This window comes from Lepisma saccharinum, chromosome 4 (assembly GCF_977018435.1).
Source record: "Lepisma saccharinum chromosome 4, izLepSacc3.1, whole genome shotgun sequence".
Lineage (NCBI taxonomy): Eukaryota > Metazoa > Arthropoda > Insecta > Zygentoma > Lepismatidae > Lepisma > Lepisma saccharinum.
Window position 1 is genome coordinate 115,414,132 of NC_139232.1, and position 12,062 is coordinate 115,426,193.

General features: G+C 36.4%; 1 protein-coding gene across 3 annotated transcripts in view; it reads right to left on the bottom strand.

Annotated features, from left to right (window-relative positions):
- Window positions 1-6,238: 6,238 nt before the first annotated feature.
- The window catches only part of LOC145986818 (uncharacterized), an 89,183-nt gene continuing 83,359 nt past the window's right edge, over window positions 6,239-12,062 (bottom strand). For all 3 annotated transcript variants that reach the window (XM_083121270.1, XM_083121271.1, XM_083121269.1), the window contains one exon: window positions 6,239-8,817. In XM_083121270.1, the coding sequence (XP_082977396.1) occupies window positions 8,783-8,817 (35 nt within the window). In that variant the 3' untranslated portion in view covers window positions 6,239-8,782. The remainder of the gene's footprint in view (window positions 8,818-12,062) is intronic.

Consider the following 12,062-nt stretch of genomic DNA (forward strand, 5'->3'; position numbering starts at 1 on the left):
AAAATTCAAATATAATTCCAGGATTTCAAGGCAAACTTCCCAAAATATCAAGGTTGCAAGCAAAGGGAAAGATATGACATTGCATCTCCCGTCTGGAAGGAGTACATGTTGCAAAATTATGAAGTGGCACTAATTCAGTCTTATAAGTGTATTTTGTGATTAAATTATAGTATTTCTAATATTCCTCTTCACAATCAGTCTGAGTATTTAACTCTTTCCAGATGAATGATGGGCATAGCCCATTGTACAACAGCTGTAAAATTCCATTGTGATTGAATAACAGGCTACAATCAAACCATGGCTCTTGTGCATGAGTGTTGTAACCACCTGTTTCAAATTTTAACCGCTAGATGTCACATTTTCTTTGTAGTTGAAATTTACTTGCAATTGTCTCGAATTAAGTTTTGCTTTTGTTTTTACTCTTAAAATAGCATTTAATAATTTACATTCACATTGTGGTAAAATCTTACAATGATTCTGCAGTTAGTGATGATTTTGATCCTAATAGAAAGTTTATAAGTTATTTTCATAAATTAATTTCATATTTCATATGTTTTCAGTAACTTTTATGCAAAGCTATAATTTTCTTTACTCTCAAAAAATTGTTGCTAAAAAAAGAAGTGTTGTTAGATTTTAGAAAAAAAATGAAAACACACTAAAGAATATATTTTCTAGACTTTCTTGAAAAACAGAAAAAATACTGTCTCCTGGGAAAAACTTATTCTAAGTCCCATCCGGACAGAATTGAAGCAAAATTTGTAATTCTTCTTGATGGAGTGCATTGCCAGGGTCAGATTTGAAGGTGGGAGTTTAAATGCAAAAGAGAAATACTTTGAAACAAGTCGCAAACTTACTTGAAAGTGTCCCCAAAAATCTTCTTCTTCTTCTTCCTCTAGTCCCCTTCTGCCATCATAGCATAGGGTTGGTTGCCTCGATCCATCTCCTCCATTCCTGTCTATTTCCCATCATTCTCTTCATCATATTTATTGTCTTATTCCTTTCTCTTCCAATCTTTTCCATTCTGTCTTCAAACATTATCCTTGGTCTTCCTTTACCTCTCCTAACTTGCACCTTTACTTCTAGAATTTGCTTTACCTTTTTGTCTTCATTCATTCTGAATACATGTCCCCACCACTTTAGCTGTCTCTTTTCAATTATTTTCTCTAGCGACTCCTGTGCCACTTCTCTTCTTATTCTTTCATTCCTCACTTTATCTCTCCTAGTCTTAGTAACAGCTCTTCTCAGGTATTTCATTTCACTAGCCTGAATTTTACTCAGATGTTTATCTTGAAGTGGTAAACTTTCCATTCCATACGTTAATGTAGGGACCAATACTGATTTGTATAGCTGCATTTTTGTCTTTACTGCCTCTTCTTTCTTTCCCATTATTGTTTTACTGAACTGATAATATACTGTATTTGCTTTTCTTTTCCTATTTAGGATTTCTTCATCACACCTACCATCACTTGTTATGATGGTTCCTGAATATTCATATTCATCTACTTCTTCCAAGTTCTCGTTTCCATATCTAATTGCTATTTCATGATCTTTTTCTCCTTTTGCCACCTGCATAACTTTACTTTTCTTAATATTAATCTTCATCCCTTTTCTCGCAAGTTCTTCTCCCCATTCTATTACGCTCCTCTGTAAATTCTCTTCATTGCTAGCAATTAAGACTATATCATCAGCATATAGCAGTACTTGCAGTTGTACTACTCTCATATTCCAATATCCTATTTGTATTCTTGGGGTTCTTCTTTTGCAAATTTTAGTTATTTCATCCATTACATTAATGAAAAGTAAAGGACTAAGACTATCTCCCTGTTTAATTCCTTTTTCTATTTGAAATTCCTTAGACTCGTTTCCTTCTATTCTTACTATTCCTTTTACATCCTTGTATACACTTCTTATTGCTTTAATAAGTTCCTTAGGTACTTCCTTACTTTCTAATGCCTCCCATAGATATTTTCTAGGTACCGAGTCAAATGCCGCTTTCAAGTCTAGAAATGCTAAGTATATTCTTTTATTTTTGTCCAGCATTTTCCCCATCATTGTTCTTAATATAAAAATGTGATCTTGAGTCTGTCTCCCAGGTCTAAATCCAGCTTGTTCCTCTTCAAGTTTTCCCTCCATGATTTTTCTCAGCCTCCTTTCCAATATATTCGTATACATCTTATATACCACTGATGATAGACATATTGCTCTATAATTATCACATTCCTTATTACTCCCTTTCTTGTGTACTGGCACAATTATGTTCCTTTTCCACTCTTCTGGTATAGTCTTAGTTCTCCATACTTCCCTTAATATATTCAGTAGTATTTCAGCCATTCTTGGTCCTCCATATTTTATAAATTCTGGTGCTATTCCATCCCATCCTGCTGCTTTCCCAATTCGTATCCGTTTAATTGCTTCTCTCACTTCATTCTCTGTTATCATCATATCTTCTTCTACATGCTCCTCCTCTTCTCTGTTTCTTATTCTCTCGTCCTCCTCCTGTTCCTGTTCCTGCTCCTCATCTTGTTCTTGCTCATTTGTCCTATCCTTAAACTTTTCTTCATAGTATTTTCTCCATTCCTCCATTACATTCTCCCTTCCTATGACTAGTACATTTTCCTTATTTCTTATAGCTCTTGCTGCTTTTCCCCATTTTCCTTTCAGTCCCCAAAAATATTTGTAATAAATACCCATCCAACATTCGAAAAAACACTTAATATTCCACAATGTATCAGGAATCTTTATAATTGTGTTAATTATGCTGGTTCTTCTGATGTAATGTGAATTATTAACTTTAATTAATTTAAAGTTGTCAGCTTAAACCTAGAACACTACCGTGTTCCAATATTACAGTGTAACTGCCGCTACGTAAATTTTACGTACATGAAGTAATCTATTTTTAAAACAACCTCTACATCATGAAAACAAATTTCTATTCATTGTGAAGATTATTTTGTATATTTTTCCTTATATTGGAATTTTAATCTTCATTTTAAAATGTATATACATGGTTTTATTAAACATAGAATATTTTAAGAGAAGGTCTTGCTTGACAAGCCTGTCCGTACATTAAGAATGAAGGCGAAAAGTTCGAACAATCAAAAGCAAAGAATAATAATATTCATAACGCTGTAAATAAGGAACAAATGTAATTTTAAAGTCTTACAAGAAAATAATGTATGCTTCTAAACTTTCGTCTTCAAAATCTAAGTATCCAAATCGAAATTACAAATGTCAAAATTACGTGAAAGATATTTCTCATTTTACACAACTACGAAAATTGACGTACAGTCCACAACATAACAAACCAAATCAAGACGTTCAGCGCTTGCACCCTCCTTACCACAGTGCTGCCTTATGTCAGACAGACAACTTGAGGCACTGCTAGGCAGAGGGGTGAGTGGGTGCGAGGTAAAAGGTAGGGGAGGGATTTGAGCGCAAAGAATACGTAAATTTTACGTACGGTAGTGTTCCACAAATTGAGTTCCCACAGGAGCAGTACGTAGTTGTCATCCTCCTTTTCTTGTAGTTGCAGAAACTGCAATACTTCCTGTTCCCTTGTGACATGGCTGCTACTGTACTTGTCTCTTCCTTCCCCAATACCTTCAAAATTGACTTCCTTAACTCCTGTGACAGTCCCGGATTTATTTGCCTTTGCTCCTGCCAGATTTGGTCAAGTTCTCATGGAGGCGAAGCATGAACTGAATTCGTGAGAATGGTCTCTTTTCTAAGTTGCCCTGATTTTTGTAGACGTTGTGAGTGTGAATAATGTATCCATTGATCGCTGCGATGTTGATCATATTATAGAAAAATTCACGCAAATCTTGCGTCAATTCAAATGGCGTTATTACTACATGCACGTCAAAATTATGTGCAAGATTTTTCTTCTGTTACTATCGCTACGTATTATTGATGTACAGAGCCCCACATAACGCACAAACTAAAGACGTTCACTGCTTCCGCCCTCCTCACCACAGTGCTGCCACGTGCCTGACAGAATGCCCGAGGAATACCATAGGCGGAGGGGTAGGTGGGTGCGATGAGGGAGGTAGGGGAGGGAATTGAGAGCGAAGCATACGTAAATTTTACGTACGGTAGTGTTCTAGAGTTAACAGGTCCTGTAAAAAAAGCTAAGTGTGAAACAGCAGAAGTGAAAAACCAGGCAATATCATAACTGGCTCTTGGTAGAGCAATGACATGTTATGTCAAATCCTGGTTCAGCCTACATTTTTCGCATAAATTTCTATGTAGTATATACTTCCTGTGTGCAAATAATAACTAAAACACAGTTCCACACTGGAAGATACTAGGCATTGTCTATGTCATCTGCGTTTCAAAGGCATCAACTAACATTGCAGTATTACTGATGGTGAGAACTCCACACAGGTAAAACTAGGTGGACGTGAAAAATCATGCAATGCTAGGGCTGGTTTGGCAACTCAGTTCATAGATAAATGGAACAGTGAGGATAACCAGAAAGTGGTTGCGAATGAACTATGGATTCAACCCCCCCCCCAGACCCCTGGTGTCGTAGAATGGTTTGCTTACCACCCTGCCACGGAGTTCAACAGAGCAGAGCATGGATAGGAAAAGTTCCTTTAAGTCAGTGACATTTTTAGCAAAATAATGCTCGTTCACATGCAGCCACTTGCACCATGACAATTGATAAAATTAAGTGGAGATTTATCTCAAACCTTCCATGCAGTCAAGACTTTGCTTCATCCGACTTCAGCCTTGAAGGAACGTTTGGGTGGGGATAGTCATTGATACAGGTGTGGGAATGGAATGGGTGTGCATTCAGACAAAGGATTTCTTCTTGGGGGGGAATCTACAAGCTTCCAGTCCACTTGCTCATATTGAGAAGCAGAAAGGTAAGTTTTGGTAAGTGCATCATAGATTTTACTACATTTACAAATTATAATTTATATTTGCCCAAGTCTTGTAAACATAAAACTATATGGGGGGGGAGGTATATTAAATCACAGACACCCAATTTTGCCACCTTAATTTAAAAGAAAATAAAAAAATGACAGTTCAGGTTAAAGAAATAAAATAAAAATAACTTAAAAAAATATTATTTTACAACAAAAACTGATATACAATGAATCCTTACGTACAAAATAATAGGCACATGAACAATATCATTTATGCAATATAAATGCAATTTAAAAGCATTACCCAACAGTAAAAATTTGTACATGTTTAACATGCTATTTACAAAATATTACAGGAATTCGAGTATAAACATGGTATCTGCTGAATTATTCTTTTTTTTGTCTACCAAACTTAAGATAGAAAAACACCACTTGCTTCCAAGTTTTGTGTACATGTTCAACATCTGCTGATTGGACTAGGACTGCTTTAAAAAGGTCGACATTGGCAATGCAAGTCAAAAATGTTAAGAAATAAATAATACTGCGAAAAGCAGAACTTGAGGCACGATTAAAATGGCAATGGTAAAATAATTATTTTACGTTCTTCTCCAAACATTCACTCGCACATCAAACCCTCCCATTTTACACATTCCGAACCAAATTAAAGAAACCTAATGACGAGAGATTTGGTTTTGGTCCAAGAATATTACATCTTCATTACTTTTGGTCAGTTTGAATCTCCAATTGCTTCACCTAACCACTGTTAAAATATGGCTTTGTAATTCAGTAGTGGAAATTTAAAATATTCATATTCCATGCCTAACCTGCTATGAAGATAACGTATCTGTCTGAACAATATATTGGGTAAAATCTACCATAACACAAGAATATTCTAAATATGTACGGTCTCATTTGGAACAATATCTGGATATATTGTAAACCTACATTTGAACAAATAAGTAGCCACACAGATCAATTTACCATGTGGAAAAAATAATACCAGAGGAACAAACATTTGGTATATGTTTGAATAAAGCATTTGCGAATACTCTGCATATACAGTGGAACCTGGATTTTACATTTTTCAGGGGACCAAGTTGAAGGAACTTAAAATCGGGAAAATTTTACAGGATTTTGCTATCGGGACCATGAACATTGAATGTAAATCCCAGGAACATAAAATCGAGGTTCCACTGTAAGTTTTGTTAAAACATTTGTGTTCAGTGATATGAAATCATCAGAACTTTTTTTCTTTTGAGCATGCACTAATCCAATTTTTCTTATATTTATTCAGAATATAGGAATTATTCCTGCTCTGATGAAGTTCCAATACAAGTTTTAATTCCGTTGTTTGATATATATATATATATATCTTATTCCGAGTCAACTGAGAATTTATTGCAGTTAGCTTTGCAAAATTAGCAAATAACGAACAATATTTATCATGGGGTTTCTTCTATTAAAAAGTGTACAATAAGGTGATCTGGAATGTACAACAATAGCAATAAATAACCCAATTACTATTTAAATTGACAATGGAAATAATGATGCCTAAAAAGATATGTTGCAGCATATTTTGCATGCAAGCAAGGTTACAGGAAATAACTTTCAGTTGACATTTCATGTCCCCCCCTCCTTTTTTTAGGCCTGGACAAGATTTACATGATGTTGCGTGATCCTTTGTGTTAATTTTTTGTAGTATTTAGTTACTTGTTTCTCAATGCTTTACCTTTAAGTCTGGTTAAACTTCAATTGTTCCCACTAACAAAGAATTGAAATATTCACATCACAAATAATTTCGGTTTCTCTAGTAATTCAACTGATTAGACATAAAGGGAAATTTTCTACTTTGCACAGATTGTCTAGAACATTTGGTAGTGGGGGAAACCAGCATATTTTGCAACAAGGAACATCATGGAATATTAAATTAAATAAATCTGTTTTAAGCTCAAGGGACAGAATTCACAAATTAATGATAATCTAACAACAGCAGTTATTCCGAGTAGGAATAATTTTACGTATTGCTGAAATTTATCCAAATATGAAGTTATATGATTTTTCACATGCTTCTCTGCCATTTCCGAATCATTCATTCATATGGGATAATAACAAGAAAGCAAGCATGATCTCCCTCTTTGGCTCCGTCATTTACTTTGTCGTCTATGCGGATCACTAGGGCTTCTCTTTGACAGATGAAACAGACTTCAACAACTGCTCAGTTTATCTCTTTTAATGTTGATGAAACAGGCTTGAGTTGAACAAGCCCACACATCTGTTGCTCAGCAGTAGCAACAGTGTAAACACAACTTTAGTGAACACATGATACCATTAAAATAAGAAACATGCAGTCTTGATGCTTTTGTTACAACTACAACACGAACCAATCCTACATCAGAAAGGAATGAACTGCTTTCCATATTCTGTGGCAAAAGTTCCAAACCAGTTACTCACAAAAGGACTGTACAGAATATACTTTGGTGCAGCATTTCTCAAAAAGTTTTAGGATAGTGAGATTTTATACTAGGCGACCCAACTTACACAAGGTATTGGTGGGTTGCGTGTTGAGTTAGGCTCAATTTCAAGGTTGCCACATGAACAAGGGACATGTATGAAATACACGAAAGGAATAAAACCAAGTATTATGTACATAAAAATATCAGTATTATATCGCAACTGACAAAATATTTTCGGAAAGAAAGAGAACCAATTATCTACTATTTTTACTGATGAGTCTACAAAAAGGAAAAGAAGAGGAGATAGGGGAGAAAGGAGAGAACAGAGGAAGCGAAAGGAGAAGAGGAAAGGTAAAGGTGGGAAGAAAAGATAGGAGAAGTAATGAAAAGAAAGGAAAATGCGAGGAGAGATGGGGAAAATGTAGCTAAGAGGAGAAAGGAGAAAACAAGATGAGAGGAGGACTTGAGAGGAGGGGAGTGGAGTAGAATAAAAGGCAGAAAAAGAGAACAAAGAGGAGGGGAGGGAGAGGAGTGCAGTGGAGTTGGAAATCTAAGGTAGGAGAGAAGAGGAGTGAAGAAGCAGAGAAGGAAGGGAGAGGAGAAGAAGGAGAGGAGAAGAGAAGAGAGTGGAGATGAGACGACACAAGAAGAGGTTGTTGCAGAAAATATTGGAATCTTAAAATTTTATTGAACATTTCATGTTGATAATTTCGTCAATGCACCAACTATTCTTGCAGAAACAAAATTTTCTGCAACAACCTCTTCTCTCCTCTTTCCCTTCCTTCTCCCCTGCTTCTATCTCATCGCCTCTAGTCTCCATCCCACTTTTCTTCTCCCCTGCCTTTCATTTCTGACTCCACTGCACTCTGCTCCTCTTCACTCCATTTTCCCCATCTCTCCTTGCATTTTCCTTTCTTCTCCTCTCCACTTCTATCCTCTTTTCTTCTCTCCTCGCGGTTTTCTTTCTTTCAGAAAGTATTTTGTCACATACTACTGACATTAATATTTTTATTTCATAATACTTGGTTTTATTCCTTTCATGTATTTCATACGTATCTATTGTACATGTGGCAACCTTGAAATTCAGCCTAACTCTACATGCAACCCACCAATGCCCTGTGTAAGTTCTGTTGCATAGTATAAAATATCGCTGTCCTAAAACTTTTGAGAGACTCTCACGTGAGAAAAGACAGATGATCTTTCATTAAAATATACACACACTGCCAACATGTTTATGACATCTGAACAGCACCAACACAACACAGACTTCCTGCTTCTTCATCATTATTTCCATTCACTTTACAACCTAAATTTCATTTCACTTGGAACTTATTTAAAAGTCCTTAGAACATCTGGTGTTCATCTTTTAAAAAGCATACATGATAAAAACTGTAAAGCATAAATAGGACCTGTAATAAATATGGGATGGGGAATGACTCGATTGGTCGAGAACACCTGTTACGTGAAGGGCGCCCAATCCTTGAATTTGTCACCTACAATATAAAAAATATATGCTTAGTATCAAAAACCTCTTACATTACGGAATATGAATTCCCTTCTATATATTCACAGTACATTTCGGACCTCCATTTCCTTGTCAGTCATACTTGGCTGAGTGGGTGGATTGGTTGCATAAATGTGGATTACATGGAGGACAAATACGAGTAGACATTGATGGTGACGACGGCTTTCTACCATTTGGTTAAGTGTGATAATAAGGTGAGAGAAGAATGGAAACAAAGAAGTTCGTGGAAGAGTATGTGACCTTTAGGCTCCAAAATAAAACAAACTATAATTCTCTGCGATAAATAGTCCTCGATTTATCATTTTCTTCTAATCCTGAACTTGAAAAGCTTCCACTTTAAAATTTACATAGACTAAAAATTCAACCTAGCTTTTGACAAACTTCCAATACTTGTATTGCATTGTAATTTGAATAAGTCATACCTTCATATGTGAATATATAAATGAACAAAAAGACAAAAGTGAAATATCATCTGCATATTTGAGAAATGGCATGCCAATTGCAGTCACATGATGCTAGTATGGCTGCTGAAATGAACTTGTAAGCTTATATATGGACCAGTCATCCACTAAAGGTTCAAAACATCTAACATGCCATGTGCTGGGATAGTCATATTTGATCTACCTTGTAGCAGGTAGGTAGAATAGAAACAGAACAAACGTGGATAATGTTTCAAACCTGAAGTTTTGCTCCTGTCTCACATCTTCAGAGAAGGAATTTGTAGAAAAGTTGAAAGAGACCACTAGTGGTCAAAGTCTCTTGTAAGCTACCATGGGTTCTTCAAAACCATTAGTCATCCTTGTTACCAGCTAACGTAAGAACTTGGGACAAGCAATGGAGTTCAAATCCATTCTCTTCCAAATCTTCCCCAATAACAACCCTGAGAGAGGACCAAAAGCTTGGGTTTCAACTCTTACCTGTCTTCCTGCTGTTTCTCTGTTACCTGCTACATGGTAGGTCGAACATGAAAGTTGGTATTAATAAATTTATGACAATTTTGAATTCAAGTAAGTATCAAGCATGAAAAAAAGAAATTCAACACATTTAAATTCTGACCCATATGTATTTTGAAATGCATCAAGGAACTACGTAGAAGCCGTGGTAACTCAGTTGGTAAATCATTTGGCTACAATGTGGAAGACCCAGGTTCGAATCCGAGGGTAGGTGATCTGGACCAGAAATTTGTCCAGTTATTTCCCAGTTTCTGAGACACACCCAGCCTCGTAAATGGTTACCTGAGGGCAACTCTGGGGGGCAAAGGCAGGCAGCCAGCCATGCATGATGATCACACCATCCCAACTATGTCCACGGTCAACAATATACGGAGGGAGCTTTATACCTCCACATCACCCCACAAACCTTCATGGCACCATTACCTTTACCTATCAAGGATCTAATCATGTTTTCCACATAACAAATTAAACAATATTTTTCTCATAATTTCTCCCCCTTCCTCTAAAAATTTGCTGCATCTAGTTAGTAGGGTGTCTGACTGCCACACGGGAGACCCGGATTCAATTCCTGGGGTGGGTAATCGAACGTCAGAATTTTTCCAGCTTGTCCCCGCATAAAGCAGCTCTGGGGTTCACCCAGTTTCAAATCAATGTGGTAAAGGTGAACGGAGCATGGTGTTGATCACATCACCTTAATAAAAAATGTCTCGGATCGAGGTGTGGGGATCTATCCCCCTAAATGTGCCTTCATGGAACAGTACTATATGCAAGGGGGAAATTTTTACCTACATTACCTTTAAAAATTTGAGGCTGCTATATCTGACTCAAGTATTCCTAAAGAGTAATTTAATATAATTCAGTTTAGCTAATCAAGTCCCTTTTCAGCTTTGCACTTTTAACCTTTCTCAAGGTATTTTTAACCCCCCCCCCTTACCTTTTTGACTTTCAGGTAAGGTTTTTAGATAAGGGTGTTTCCTATACTTTGAAGGTCCAAATTCCCACATGTGCCAACATAACCAAAAATCTTTACTCACTCATTCAGTCAGTCATAAACAGTAAATTCAAAAGGAGGAACCTACCCTGTGGATCTGAAGACTCAACATAATATTCAGAATACTATCGATATATATTCCAGCACCACCATAGCACTAGTAGTACTACTGACTACTGCTACTACTACCTCTGCTGTAATTGTATTTCCAAATCGCTGTAAAATTTGAATGAACATGACACTAACAGCCTAAAAATACAAATGAAAAGTTGCACAGTTCATCTACTGTTGGATTAAAAACTATAGATACTCGAGTTTACACTCCAATTAAACATTAACTAGTAGACCTACATTAAAACAAGTTACATCAAAATTTAGTTCTGAGTTAATCTATGCTAACCAAATGTTTTTTCGTTAGTTTTGCAAATGATCTCTGAAATTCTGTAAATAAAAAAATGGGTGGTCCAATCAGGATGCAATTTCAGTACGGTGCAGGCAGAAAGGTTCTAAACACAATTCTTAATTTTCAGATTTTTAAAATTTGTCAAAAAACTTTTATCAATTTTGCAAAACAATTTTTTCTTAGTATTGGGTAGTCCTACAAATAAAATATTGGTCTTGCTTTGAAGCTCTTTGCATCTGTTTGTAAAATCCATTATCATTGTCAATTCATATTGTGAAACCAAATTTATTCAGATTGTTTTTCAACACAGTAAAGATCTACATTGAACATGGCAACACTGCACTCATTTGCAGTGACAGCCTGCAGTTTCCACCATCCAATCGGTAGGGCATCTGGATGTCACATGAGAGACCCAGCAGGTACTGTTCTTGGGGTGTTTTCTCTTCAGCCATATATCCCTGCATGTAGCAGCTCCAGGGCTTACCCGGCCTCTAAATAGTGGGTGCCTGTTGGTAAATTGCCTGGAGTATAGTGCTGATCATATCACCTCCATAAATGGCCAAGATTGTTAATGTGTGGAGCTCTATCTCCACATTGATGTTGTAATGTACAGGGGGGGTGTTCCTTTTTTAACTCCTACAACATGGGTTGAGTGGGGCAAGGTTTATTGCACTGGAACTTGGCATTTTACAATTTTACACTATAGCCTGCTAATTTCTTCTCATTGTCCATTAAGATGTGTCCAGAGATGTAAATCTGGATTCCTGGCAAGTTCGAAGATGGGACTCTTACAGAACCAATTGTTAACTCACAATTCTGCTGCCAAAAGTGCTGGGTTTATATCTCAACAAAGCATGGGCATTCTA